We start from the raw sequence: 14,751 nt of genomic DNA on the forward strand, positions 1-14,751 counted from the left end.
AGCCGAAAGGGGTATGAAGCAGAGACGGCTGGGCACAATTGTCCCTCTGAGGGTAAGTGGGCAGCTTCCTACCAAGTCATATCAGTCGATCAACCGTTGTGTATGTGGGTGTGGGTGTGGGTGTGGGTGTGGGTGTGGGTGTGGCCTGGGTTAGAGGCTTTTGCCAGCAGAGGGCAGTTCTCCTGATTAGGGGCAAGAGCCTACATTGGGGTGGGGTGTGAGGTGTGGGACTGGGTGGTGTAGGGATGGGGTGGGGGGTGGTGCAAGAGCCCAGGAAAGGGGCTCTGGGTGGGGCACCCATAGCACTTAGGAAGAAAGCAATATGGGATGTGATAATTAGTGATAACTTGAGCAAACCCAGCTGGGGACTTCTGGAAGGCCTGAGTTATCCCACTGAAGACCTGGGGCTGTGTTTATACTCCGACTTCTGCCTTCTTTGGTCCTCGACTTCTCAGGGCATGTACTCCTTGGCCCCTCTGGCCAGAGGACTCTGCAGACCAGAGAAACCCCCAGGCAAAGACGTGGGCCCTGGGCACTGGAGGCCCTGCAGGCTGCAGGCGGAATGGTCAGGGCACAGATGTGGACAGGGCAAAACAGTATCTGCTACAACAGCCTTTAAAGGGGACACAAAAGCAACCGAGAAGGAGCAGACAGAGGCAGGAGGAAAATCCAGAGGAGCAGAGCCCTAGGTTCCAACGCGCAGACACACGCGATGCTCTTTATTCGCGGTGCGTATCTCACTCCTAGCGCATCTGCGCTTTATACTACCAGCCTGGCCGGGGGCGGCTCCGAAAAGCCCGAGCCGGCTGTCGTTGAGCCACTTACACCGCGGCCAGCCTCAGCCTGGCGTGGTGAGGAGCCGGGACGCGTCCAGGCAGGGAGAACGAGGGAAGCGGAGAGCACATTCGTGGCTGGCCACAGACAGGGGCTGGAAACCTTCCCTGGAAAATATTGAGCGGAGAAACCTTTACTGATTAGTTAAATCCCAGATAATCCTGGTTGATGAAGGCAGATCCGGACCCCTTAACGGATTTAGGGTTCCAAAACGACTCCGGGGGTTGACCCAGGCGGGGACGCGCTAGAGGGCTCTGGCTCTGTCCGCAGATCTGTATATGTTGGGAGGGGGGCTGGGAGGAGCCTACCTTCCACCCCGCCGGTGGCCGAGGGGTTCCCCAACGCTGTCGCCCACTTGCGTAGACTCAGCAACCGCCCGGGCGCCCGGGGGGACGCGCGGAACGTGGGTGGGCTCGGAGCCGGCTCGCTCCATTTCCAAGTCTCCTAAAGCACTGGACGCGCTTCCCCCACTTGGCGGACGCTGGGCAGAGCGCTCGCCGGCTCCCCAGGGGTGGGGTCTTCTGAGCCGATCCCGCAGAGTCGAGGGGCGCTAGTGGACCCGCGATCCCCCGCGGGAGCTAGGGGTGTCAGTGGTGGTGCGGATTAGCGTAGCGGGGCGGGGCGCTTCTTACCCGGGAGGGGGCAGTGAGAATGCCCGCCCGCGCCGCGCTCCTGCCGCCGCCACGCCGCGGAAAGGAAGGCGCCCGGGGTTCAGCTCTCCCTCCATCCTGGTCCCTTCCGTGGGCCCCTTCCTGCAGGCGTGGCCGGAGGAGGAGGCAGTGACTCTTCCGTCCAGGAATTGCAAGGTCCCCTTATAGCTCCAACCTCGGGGCTCTCGGGGTCTCTCTCTGCTTCGCTTTGCTCTCCCGATTTCTCTCTCCGTGTCAGGTGTGAGCGGGTTAATACACCTCAGGTTCTCTCATCTGCAAAATGGGTTTTATAATATCCTTCCGAAGGGGTTGGAAACCGGTGTGCTGTTGGCACTGAGTGGCGGTCACCGTGTGGTGCTGTCGAAGTTGGCCTCCTCCCGGATGGCCTTTTGGTACCTCTGGGTCCCTGGCCATCTACTCGAGGCCTGCTCTGACAGAGGCTGGGGGACAGAAACTTCGAGACCTGGGCCCAGGCGAGGGGGCGCCGTCGGCCCTCCAAGCTGCAGGTGCGGCGCACACGTCTGCCTCTGAGACCGGCCCCTGCAAATGCCCCGGGCGGGGCCACCTCAAGGCCGATTGTCCAGCCTGCCTGCTCCGGACGTCTGCAAATGTGTGCATCGTTAGCTGTCTTCCTTAACTGCGCCCCCAAATTCTGATTTACAAACTTCTGCTCTGCCGGGCCAAGAGCCAGAGCATCTTGGCTGGGTCCTGTACCCCTAACACCTTCCCCTAAACCCAGAGATAAATTTAGGGAGAAATTCCTGGCGGAGCCAAAAACGACGCTGGCGTCTAAAGCCGCCCCCGACCCCGAGCGACTCAAAGGACAATTATCTCAAAGGAAAGTTATTGTTTTGCTAATCCCGGAAACAGCTTGCGAGGGGGAGATTTGGGTCTTCTTTTAATAATGAAAAGTTAATGCGCAGCCTCTTGTAATTATCTTTATCGGAAGCCCCTCGTTTAATCCTCAGGTTTGCAGAGGACCCACCCCGAGGCGCAGCCAGCTGTAGCTGTAGGTTTGCTGGGTTCGGCTCCAGCTCGGGTTCCTCCTCGGCTCGGGTTCCGGTTCGGCTCGGGCTCCGGCTCGTCCCAGCTCGGCTCGGGGTCCGACTCCGGCTCCGGCTGTGCTGGATGGTGCGCGCAGAGACCCGTGGGGCGTCCGCGTGGCGCTGTGAGAGCTGCCGCACCCCTCGCTGGGCGCCCGCCTGGCCGCTCGCCCTCAGGGGCGGGACTGAGAGATTCTGCTTCCCGGGTTCCGCGTTGGAGAAGGGTGGGCTCAGGGCTCCGAGCGATTCAGGTTGGGTGGGCTCAAATTTTCGGAGTGCGAGCCAGGAGAGGTTTACCCACGTGTTTCGTTTCGCGCCAACTTTAACAAATATGGGCGCTGCACGTGAAAATCAGGCTTTCTTTGAATAGTCGTAAAATCTGACAATAACTTGTTAGCCTCCGTGAAGAGGGGTGGGTCCCAGTAGACAGGCCCTATTTTACAATTTACCATCCCTATTTAGGGGTCGCCAGATAAAATACTGGAACATACTTATAATTTAAAAGAATCACAGTTCGTCTGAAATTCTGATTTCACTGGATCTCCTGTAATGCAGTTTGCAAAACCTGGCGCCCTTCTCCGACGCCCTGACCCAACCCGGCCGCTCCCGCCTCTCTCTACTTCTTCAGCTCCTTCAGTGTGTGAATTTTGCGACCCCGACGGCTCGGCCATTAGAACGCTGGGGTGGGTTTGGCTGGAGGTGGAGTGGGCACGGGTTAAATGAACGTTTTCCACTCCTTTCCCCTTGGGGATTTTCGGGGAAGACCTTGCCTCCGGCGGTGGCGTTGGAAGGCTGGAGGGGGTCATATTGGTGGTAGTGTTGAGAGTGTGGCTGGGAATGGGGCCTCGGTCTTAATGGTCGGCTGGATGCGGGGAGGGAGGCTTCAGGGAAGCTGCGAGCGGGGCCTCCGCCGGAGTATCGCGAAGGGGAGAGAATAGAATCGGCATCTGGAACCTGCGGCTTTCAGAGTAGAGGTTTAGGGAGGGGATGACTCTATTTTAGGAATAGAGTTGTCTGCTGCCTATCTTCCTCCCACCGAGAACGGGAGTGGGGGTGGGCAGGGGGACAACTGGAAAGGAGAGGAGAGAGGGAGCTGATTGAGGGGACCGCAGCTGGGAGGGCGGCGACCGAAGGGAGGGAGACTGGTGGCGTCCCCATCTCGCGGGGTCCAAGGCGTGACGCATCCGCGCTCCGCTGATTGGAGCCCTCCTGGCGCCCGACTGTATAAATCGTCCTCAGAGCTGCGCCCCCTCCGCAAAGGTGACCGAGAGAGGGTCCAGCCTCGCCGCCTGAGAAGCCATGACCGGCCGGGACGCGCTTTCCGACGGGCGTGCCAGGAGCAGGGCACTGGTGCCCGGAGGCCCGCCCACCGGCTCGCGCCCCCGGGGCTTTGCCATCACCGACCTGCTGGGCCTGGAGGCTGAGCTGCCCGCACCTGCTGGCCCCGGGCCGGGATCCGGCTGCGAAGGCCCCGCGGCCGCGCCCTGCGCGGGTCCAGGGCTCTGGGGCTCCTGCCTGGCGCGCGGGGCCCTCCCGCTGGGGCTCGGCCTCCTCTGCGGCTTCGGCGCGCAGCCCCCTGCGGCCGCCCGGGCCCCCTGCCTGCTCCTCGCAGACGTGCCCTTCCTGCCGCCCGAGGGGCCTGAGCCCAGCGCCCCGCAAGTCCCCGGACGCCCGCCGACCCCGGCCGCCCGCCAGAAGCGCAGCGAGAGCGTCTCGACGTCCGGTAAGGAGGCCAGTCGGTGCCGCTCCTGTCCCTTCCCTCGGCTCGGGCGCGCAGGGTGACACTCCGGGGCCCCGCCAAGCCCAACGCAGCCCCCCAGATTTAGGGAAGTCGGGACCGCAGAGCGTGGCCTCGCCGGGGAAGGCATTCTCGCAGCCGCGCCCTCTGCCCCTGACCTCTCCTCCGGGTCTGATCGCCGCTGCCCCGCGGACACCACCACCACCCGGTCCGGACCCGCCCTGGGGTCTCAGCGACCCGGCCGCGGTCTCCGGGGGCCTTTCCCCCGCGCCCGCGCGAGGCTCGGCCTCTGGGAACGGCGGAGGGCGGGAGGCCTGGGCCTGCCTCGTTTGTCAGTGGCACAGAACGCGGTGCCCGCCAGAGCTGGAGGGTTCGCTGAATTGATTGACGAATTGTCCGGCTCTTGGAGAGCGCGGGGCGGAGGCCTGGAACTGTCCTCCTCCCTGTGCTGAAAAGCGAGTCTGGGTACCGCGCTTCTCCCCTCCTTCCAGCACGTGAGAAGCAAGCTCGCCCGTCTTATGGTAGCTGTGCCCAGCTCCTCAGAGAAGTCGGGGTGGATTGTGGGGAACAGAAGGGAGCAATGGAAATCTACAAAGACAGGGCCGAGAAATCTAGAGGTTTGGGGTGTGGGGGAAGAGAACGGAGAATTACACGAGAAGAGGTGGACGGACGGAGAGAAACTATGCAGCGGACCGCAGAGCGGAGCATCCAGCCAGCGAGGCAGAGAGAGTGCAGTGGTCTCCACTGCTGATTAAAGGAAGCAGGCGGGGGACTTCCCTGGCGGCCCAGTGGTTAAGACTCCGCGCTTCCACTGAAGGGGGTACGGTGGTCCGGGAACAACTAAGATCCCGCATGCCCCGCAGCGCGGCAAAAAAAAAAAAAAAAAAAAGTAAGCAGGCGGAATCAGCAGGCAGGCCAACGTCCACCCAGCTCTAAAAGGACTTTGTTTCATGAGTGTCTAGGTAAGATCAAATGAACCCCACTATTAGTTGTTTCACTAAAAATGCAGGAACCACCTTCATAGGATGGGCTCTTTCTGTGTGAGGACCATAAAACTAAAGGCAAAATGCAACTGCATCCTAGTCTGTGAGGGCGTTTCTCAAGACCAAGACCAACACTGTCCAGTAGAAACATCATGTGACTGCGAGTAATGAAAGTTTCTCAAAGCCACGTTAAAAAGGAAAAATAAATAGTTGAAACAAATTTAAATACTCTATCTTACTTAATCCAATACATACAAAACATTGTCATTTTACATGTACTCAATATAAAAATTATTAATATTTTACTTTTGAGGGTATTAAGTCTTCAAAATCCACTGACTGTTTCATGTTTACAGCTGGTCTCAATTCAGATTGGCCACATTTCACGTCTCAATAACCTTATATATCTATTGGTATACCAGATTGGACAGCGTGAATAGCATAATATTATAATCCAATTTTTCTGGTGAAGTAATTGATGTAGGAGTAAAACTGACATTATTTTACTATTTTTGCATTTCTTAATTCACTTTTTAGTGTTTTGAAGCAAATATGCTTTTTAACAATGAACCTGACAATAGTTTGGTCTTCTAACCTTCCTTTCAACCTAGATCTTTTGATATAATGGATTTCAAAAGATAAAGCGTAGTGGAGTGGGTTCTTTTTTTTTTTTAATTCTTTTTTATTTATTTATTTTTTAAATTTTTTTATTTTATGGCTGTATTGGGTCTTCGTTTCTATGCGAGGGCTTTCTCTAGTTGTGGGAAGCGGGGGCCACTCTTCATCGCGATGCGCGGGCCTCTCACCATCGCGGCCTCACTTGTTGCGGAGCACAGGCTCCAGACGCGCAGTCTCAGCAATTGTGGCTCACGGGCCCAGTTGCTCCGTGGCATGTGGGATCTTCCCAGACCAGGGCTCGAACCCGTGTCCCCTGCATTGGCAGGCAGACTCTCAACCACTGCACCACCAGGGAAACACCGGGAGTGGGTTCTTAAAATTATTTCACCTGCCATCTATGAATCATCTGGGCACACTTGCCAAGAATGAATTTCCCAGACCCCACTTCCAGAGGTCTGGAATCGGTACAGCAGGGCAGGGGGCCAGCTCTGATGAGTGTCTGATGTCACAAACCTCCGTCCTCCCTTTAAGAAATGTTGGTGTTTTGGTTAAGATGAGGAAGGTGAGACAGAGGCAGAAGGAAGTGGATGAATTTGGCAGCTGAAGGGACAGGAAATGCAATTAGTGTTCAAGTAGCTTTGGCTTCACACAGTCTGGGGTTTGAATCCCAGCCTCACTGTTGACTACCTGTGTGATCTTGGGCAAGTTACTTAATCTCTCTGTGCCTTGGTTTCCTCCTCTGTAAAAAGAGAATAATAATAGCAGCTGCCTTGGAGTTCTTTTAATTTATGGAGAATAACGGTGATAATGCATGAGCAGTGCTAAACTCAGCACCTGGAGCATGGTGTGAAAAATGCGAGCTTGTAAATATTCACATCCCCAACAGGTTCATAGAGTCAATCCTCAAAGTAAAATCCAGAAAACAAAGTGAAAAATATGCTCACCTTTAAAGTCCTCCCTCTCTCCTTGTGCTAACAGATGAGGACAGCCCATCTGAAGACAGGAGTGACCTGAAGGCGTCCCCCGCCCCCGGCAAGAGGAAGAAGCGGAGGCATAGGTACCTGCCCTCACCCCTCTCCTTGGGACACAGTGCCTGAGAAGCAGCTGGCCCTGCGTTAGGGCAGCAGCGGGAAGGGCTCAGTAGCCATTTGGGAATGTAATTCTGCAGTACCCAGGGGGCTGCAGGTCAGCCTTTGTAGCATTTTAAAGACACAATTTAGTGGGCCTTTAAAATGGGTCTTCTTAGAATGAGTTGATGGAATTCATTGAGGAGAAAAAAAGACCTAAAGAACTTTGTTTGGTTTGAACTAAATTGTGGACTTTCCAGAGGCTAATCATTCAGAGGTGGGGCATCCAGTTTTCATGAAGTGGACAAAGAGGGGCCAGGCATGGGGTCCTCTGAGGCTGGAAGCCTTGCAGCCTCCTGTGGACATGTGCCCACGTGTGTGTTCGGGCCTCCCTCCAGGACCGTCTTCACTGCCCACCAGCTGGAAGAGCTGGAGAAGGCCTTCAGCGAGGCCCACTACCCTGATGTGTACGCCCGGGAAATGCTGGCCGTGAAGACCGAACTCCCCGAAGACCGAATACAGGTGCAGGTCCCACCACCCAGAGACACCACAGAGAACACGCTGTCCTTACACGCAATGAGTCAGCCCACAGCCACCTCTAAACAGCCCAGCACTTCCCCCTCCGCACCCAAACCGAAGGTCACTTAGATGCCAGAGCCTTCCTTTGTGTTCATTTAGAGAGGATGACCCCTGTAACCTTCAAGCCTTTTTTCCTTTTATTAAATCATTCTTAAAAATTACACAGTGTGTGCTGCATCTAGAAACTATGTCAAGATATCAATGAAAAAATGACTATCACTCCATTGCAAGCCCTCAAAGAAACCAGTGTAAATAGCCTGACGAGGCCTTTCTGCACACCGCCCCCATGCCATATGCACATCTGGCCCTGGAACACGCGCTCACAGGCACACAGGATTGGTCTTGGTCTTTACAGAAAGCCGTCCTGTGTGTGTGCCTCAGCCTCTGTGCTGACAGCACATCCTTGCCAGGTCAGAAGGCATGCCACTCACTCACTCTTTTTAAACAGCTTAACAATATTCGACACTATTATTAAGATAAAGCAATCCAACAACCGAGGTTAGAAGAGACCATTGCCCTGGGGAACCGCTCCCATCAGTGTAAAATCGACTTCTTTACACACTGTGGGATACTCTGATTTTGTTTTGTCATCCCTGACTCCGTGGAAACCTCGGTGGAAACTGGTCCGGATCACCCAGCACGACCAGTCCTGCGAGCCACGAGAAAGGCCTGGGTCCCAGGTGCCCCTGGGGAGGGTGCACCTGTGCCCCTCGGCGCTGGGGTCTCCTCCCAGTAAGCCCTTCTGCTTCCCCTCCCGCCTCAATCCAGGTCTGGTTTCAAAACCGGCGGGCCAAGTGGCGGAAGCGGGAGAAGCGCTGGGACGGCAGCAGCGTGATGGCTGAGTACGGGCTCTACGGGGCGATGGTGCGACACTGCATCCCGCTGCCCGACTCAGTCCTCGGCTCCGCGGAGGGCGGCCTGCTGGGCTCCTGTGTGCCCTGGCTTCTGGGTAAGGAAGAGGGTCCTGTGGCCGCGCCCTGCCAGAGATGTTGGGGGTCCCCATGCCCGGTGGCCATTGTCAAGCCAAGCAATGTAAATTTACTCAGATTCAGGCCCAGAATATCACATCCGATTTTTAATTAATTACAAGGCTTGGACTTTGATCAGTTGCCTTATTTTTCATTGGAACTATGTAGGCAGTGTGTAGACAGGTCCAATCAGGCCCTGGTTTTATGAGTGGAATGACACACTTTCATTATACGAAATATGTTTCCCAAATGTTGAGAGCTGTTAGAGGTTTTGGAAACCATACAGTTCAGAGCTCATGGTAATAGGAAGCGGGAAGGTGCAGGCAGTGAACCTGCAGACTGTTAACCCCTTGCACCCTGGACTCAGGAGGTCCAGTTCCTGGTCCTGGCTCGGCCATTAATAATCTGCCGCGTAGCTGTTCTGTCCCCTAGTTTTTGGTGCTGGAACAGTCTGCACTGGTGAGGTCCTAGCTTTGAGGCTGGGCATTCTGAGGAGCTGGCACCCTTACTGGTCTGTTGGCTGTTACCAGAGACACTCGGGCTTGGAGGAATGAGTGACAGACAGCACGCTGAGCAGGGTGTGAGATTAGGATTAGGGGGCCGAGGGGGCATTTTAGGCTGGGGAGGAGGAGGGTTTTTGTTCAGCAAACACTTTTTGAACCCCTACCCACCGGACACTATGCTGGGACTGGAGAAACCAATCGTCTTTGCCCTCAAGGGTTGGAGAGCCTGGAGGGAACTTTGGGCAGGTAACCGGGCCCACCTCTCTGAGTTTACACGAGCAGGTGGGGTAGAGCTTACTGAGTCCGCAGGTCTGTGGCCGAACAAGAAACTGGGCCTCGTGCTGCCAGACATCTGACTTTTTGAGAGAAGCTGGAAGTCTGACTTTTGATGTAAATCTCCTGATTTTAAAATGTTGCCAACAAGTTTTAAAATAAAAATTTAAAAATCACCATGTCATCCAAACAAGGCACTTTTGCTGGCTGTGTCCAGCTGGCAGACACCAGTCTACAACCCCTGATGTTGAGAGTTACCTACGAGACTCTCCTGCAGGCCCCAAGACAGGTACCAATAAGGGAAATTCTAATGGTATTTAGAGAACAGTGACATGGAAGAAATTTACTTAATTGCTGTATTTAGAGATATCTGTTTTTATTTATTTTCCTTTTTTGCAAGGGATGCATAAAAAATCCACAGGGATGATAAGGAAAGCAGAAAGTGAAGAAAAGCTGGCAGGACTCTGGGGCTCTGACCATCTCAAGGAAGGTTCTAGCCCACATCAGGCAGGACCCCAGAGGGGCTTGGAGGAAGGCAGCCCTGAGAGCGGCTTGGAAGACGTGGCCATTGATCTCTCCAGCACCACACGTCAGGAGACCAAGAGAGCGCAGCAGGGGTCTGGTGCCCAAGGATGTTCAGACTCTGAGGGGCTAGAGGGGCTCCAGCCAGGGAAGGAGGGGGCCTTATGAAGCTGCAGGTCCCCCCTCCCCCACCAAAGGCTGGAAATGTGCACATTCCTCACCAGCTTTTTTCAAAAGACAAAAGTTGTCGAAGACAAATACTCTCAGTTGGATTTTCTTCTTCCGGTGTCAGGATGAAATGCAATGCCACTTGCTTTAAGAAGACAAATGGTGACTTATGGAAAATTCCATTTCATTCTAGAATGGAAACCATTTCTTAAAGGCACATGAATCAGTTAATTTGGTGTAAAACTTTTATTCTCTTCTGTAGAACTTGAGGAGGGAGGATTTTAAGTCCAAAACCCATTTTCACTGCCAGACATCCCAAGATTTGGTTCAATATACTGTGTAGACTCACAGGTTAAGTCTGCTGTCCTTACTCTGAATCCAAAAATACAAAATTATTTAACCTACAGAGAATCATATATCTTCATAAATACTGAAGACTTCATGCAGACCTCATATGAATGAAACATAACATCTTTACCTTGAACTTGGCTTTGGACATTTTCATTTTCTTGTTAGGCAATGATCCTATGTCCTCCTGAGTGTCATTTGATCGGGTCTGTGGAGCTCTTCCACCAAGAAAGCCCTCTCTCCCTTCCCTTCTGAAACAGCACAGGACCATATCTGAACAACTGCTGAATATCTATAAACCGTGTTTTAAGTTCAGACCAGGCTTCTTGGTTTTTTAAAATTTATGTTTGAGAGCACTTTAGTGACTTGATTTCGTGAATGTTTCCTTGCCTGTATTTCCTTTCCTTTATTTATTATTTAAAAATAAACGTTTTGTGATGTGCCCGTGTCTCACACACCCCCTCTGTCTGCATGTGCACCTCCTGCTGCCCCTGCCGAGGGTGCCTCCATTAGCCCGGAAACATTATACCCCAAGCACTTCACGCTCAGGCTGCAGCACTTACCCTGTGTCGCTCTGTAAACTCCTATGGGGCAGCGTCGGTGTCTAACTCTCTTTTCTGAGTTCAGAGTCTAGAGCTTGCACCTTCTTGATGGGGAGGCTGAGGGGGAAACACGGCTCTTCTTGAAGAAGAAGGCGTGGGAAGAAGGGTGAGGACCCCCTAAGCAGGTGGCTTCCTCTGGGAATGGGTACCGCCGCCCTTCATGCTGGGCCTAGCTCTCCCGTCTCTCCGGATGAGAAAACACAGTTTCCTTGCTTTGGTCTGTTTCTCTCATCCTGTGATTGTCCCAGACTATTGTGAAAATTAAATGTCACCTAACCTTATTGCAACAACAGCAGCTAACAATGAGCCCCACCTTCTCTCATTCATTCTGGCACCAAGATCTCAGCTGAAGCTTGGGGCTGACGGCGGGAGGGCAGGTGCTGGGAAGAATCTGGAAGTCACTTTCTCTCTCTCCCGCTGGACCCGCTGGACCCGCAGAGCAGGCCCTGAGCGATGTGGCCACACCTGTTCTGGACCCTCTGCTGCCTCAGGCCGGTTCTCAGATTCTTGTCTCCATCTCTCTTCCTAGTTTATCCAGGGTTGAGTTTGGGGGAGGAAGCTAGTAACCTGTGCAACTTACATACAGCACACTCATAAAATAAAATATTATGCAGCCACTAAAAATGATAACAATGAGGCATACTTACGTGGAAAGATGTTCATGAAATGTTACCGAGTAGGGGCTTCCCTGGTGGTGCAGTGGTTAAGAATCCGCCTGCCAATGCAGGAGACACGGGTTCGAGCCCTGGTCTGGGAACATCCCACATGCCATGGAGCAACTAAGCCCGTGCGCCACAACTACTGAGCCCACGAGCCACAACTACTGAAGCCCGCGTGCCTAGAGCCCGTGCTCCGCAACAAGAGAAGCCACCGCAATGAGAAGCTCACGCACCACAGTAAGGAGTAGCCCCCACTCACCGCAACTAGAGAAAACCAGTGTGTGCAGCAACGAAGACCCGACACAGCCAAAAATAAATTTTAAAAATTAAAAAAAAAAAATTAAACGTAATTAAAAAAAAAAGTTGCTGATTGAAAACTCCTAAAAGAACCCCAAAAAGGATACAAGTAGAAAAAAATATGTAAAGCAGAATAAAAATGAAATAAAGAAACTTAACTGCCATAGAACCATACAAATAGTGGACAATCTTCTAGGCAAAATTATCTAAAAAAGGAGAAAACAGGAAGAGGCAAAAGAGAAAGGGACTAGAACCAGTAATATACACCATTTTAAATGTCTAAGAACACTAATGTCTCAGTTTTTTCAATCATAAAAAAGGGGATCATAATAGAACACCCTTGTTTTCGTGGAGATTAAATGGAAGGACGTGAGTAAAGTGATTACCTCGTTTTCCAGCATGGTAGAGAAAGAGCAAAATAAATACTATTGTTACACTATTACTGGCATTCCCATTAGTATCAAGATGCCAATGAGAACACTTGTCATCATCATTATTTAACAACATGGGATCCACTAAGTAAATCATGGGATAATAACCGGTTGGAACACTGTGCAAACAGCGTTTAAGAAGAGCCCCAGGGGCACAGCAGAACTCCACCTGGGGGCCGCCGGGCGCAAGAGAGGGACTTGCCCAATGCGGACAACCGGGCGCTGTCCGGTGAACTTAAATCTGGGCTGGGCCTTCCAGCAGCTGGGGGACCCAGGTAGGGTCTGTCCTTCTGCCTCCTTCTCCTGCCCTGTTTGTCCAGGTCGGGGTGCTGGGCGCGCGACAGGCTTCCTCATTCCCCATTGGTCAGAACTGCTGTCACTCTCGGGCCTAAACCAATCGTGAGTCAAGGGGGCAGAATTCCTTGTTGGGCTTAGACCAAAAATTCACCTGCTGTCCCCAAGCTCCTTTTGCCCTAAAACTAAGTATACTTGGGCTCCTTCCAGCAAAGAAGAAAAAGGAGTGGCCTCTGACCAGCCAAGGGACAGGCTGGCCACAGGCAGGATGTGAAATAGTATATGCGACACTAAAAAAGAAGAAAAGAAAGCAGATGAAATTCCTTTGAAACGTTCAGAGCATTTATCTTTGGATCATGGGTAAATGGATACTTTTGGTCTTTTTTTCATATTTTCTAAGTTTTTTTAAGTTAATATGTAAAAATATAATAAAATAGTGATTATTAATATTAATAATATTATTAAAATAGAAATTTCTCTTTCTCAATTTAGGGCTAAGCACACACAGGACAAAATCTCATTTGAAAATACAATGAGAACGTTTAATGATAGAGTCCGTATTTTGCCTGCGTCTCCTGTCAGGTCAACACAAGTGCCAGCTTGACAGGAAACACACAGTCCCCTTCAGCCCTTACTCAAATCATGCAGCAAATTGGAATCTGACCACTGACAGCAGGACTGAATTGTTTCCAGCTTTCAAAATTGCTTTCCAGTTGAAATGTGGCTATAAAAGCCTAAAAGGAGATTTTAAAAAAATTATAATTTTAGCAAGGCCAATTTGGACAGATTCCTACTATGAACCAGTGTCACCCCCGCTGCACTTTGGTGACAGGAGAAGCACATCAGTGCCTGAGAAACATGCGTGACTCCAGGAGATATTTTCAGAAATGACAGAACAAGATATAGCAATCAGTGTCGTTTTCTGAAGTTTACCAGTATAAATACAATAAACTAAAACTATCATTCTCTGTGGTCTACAAATCATGTCCATATTGTCTTTTTTTATTCTCACAGCAGGTGAGAAACTGAGCTGCAGAGAAATTAAGTGAACTTGCTAAGCTGATTCTCAAGTTTATAAGGCTCAGGGCCAGAAGAGCTAAGTCAGCCTTGAAGCAGACGGAGGCGGCGACTTGCTCTGCCACATGTGGACACTTGGGTGAAGCTGTATGGTCAGGCCTGAGAGTGCTGGCTGGGGAAGCAGACCCAAGAGCAGGGAGCATACGCGTATGCAGATACAGAGGTGGCAAGGCCAGCCACGAAGGAAAGGGCTCACTTTTTGATACGTTATTGGGACAATTGTTTATCCAAATGGGGAAGAATGAAATGGACATCAGTTTCACACCTCACAGGAAAATATGTCCAGGCGGATTAGACAAATGTGAAACGCAGAACTATAAAGCTTTTAGATGTTTGGGTCTAGAAGATGCTTCAGTTGCCCCAAGGCTGTGGTTCAAAACAACCATTTTATTTTGCTCACAGTTTTGTGGGTCTTTCTTCAGTGAGGCTTACCAAGCCTCAGCCCCTCTTTCCATCCATCTATCATCTCATCTCTCTGTCCACACATTATATTTTTCTGAACCATTTGAGATTAAGATGCATACACCATCAGACCCCTTATATCTGTTTTTCCAGCTTGATTGAGATATAATTGATTGATATACCATTGTGTAAGTTTGAGGTGTACAATGTGATGATTTGACACACGTGCAATGGCAGCCAAAGAACCCCAGGCCATTGATCTGATTTTGCTTTTGGGATTCTTAGAGCCTCACTTTGGAAGCTGAGTAGGGATTGCAAAGGTTTCAGAATCCTGGGAATGGGACCAAGGATTTTGTCCTGGGTATAGCTCTAGGGAGACCTGCTCTCAGAGAATTACTGTGAAACTCTCTGTTTTCCAATGTTAACTTCTGCTCATCCAGGTCCCGTTCACAGGATTTTATCAGGGACCCCACAGGCTGCTCCATACCCTGTTTTGGTGCATGACCACCTTCAGCTACACCCTCTAATATTGCCAAAGTTTGCTCCTCTGGGGAGTTTCTCACACAGCTGTGTTCTGCCCAAAGTAAGCGTGCCGTGTCCCTGTCACCACTGATGGTCCCTGTTAGTGGACGCCCCACGTGCAGGGCTCCCTGATGATGCAAAAGGCTCAACAACCTTAGGACAGAAAGCACTGA

At 51.9% G+C, this 14,751-nt stretch overlaps 1 protein-coding gene across 2 annotated transcripts; it reads left to right on the plus strand.

Annotated features, from left to right (window-relative positions):
- The first annotated feature begins 3,826 nt into the window (after positions 1–3,826).
- VSX1 (visual system homeobox 1) lies at positions 3,827–13,606 on the plus strand. Of its 2 annotated transcripts, XM_059897824.1 has the most exons (5): positions 3,827–4,250; positions 6,845–6,923; positions 7,332–7,455; positions 8,281–8,461; positions 9,657–9,946. In XM_059897824.1, the coding sequence occupies exons 1-5, from the start codon at positions 3,827–3,829 to the stop codon at positions 9,944–9,946; spliced, it is 1,098 nt and encodes a 365-aa protein (XP_059753807.1). The 2 variants fall into 2 exon arrangements, with proteins under 2 accessions (XP_059753807.1, XP_059753808.1); XM_059897825.1 differs by lacking the exons at positions 8,281–8,461; positions 9,657–9,946 and adding an exon at positions 13,592–13,606.
- Positions 13,607–14,751: the final 1,145 nt, after the last annotated feature.

The sequence above is a fragment of the Balaenoptera ricei genome, chromosome 15 (genome assembly GCF_028023285.1).
Source record: "Balaenoptera ricei isolate mBalRic1 chromosome 15, mBalRic1.hap2, whole genome shotgun sequence".
In the NCBI taxonomy this organism is placed as follows: Eukaryota; Metazoa; Chordata; class Mammalia; order Artiodactyla; family Balaenopteridae; genus Balaenoptera; species Balaenoptera ricei.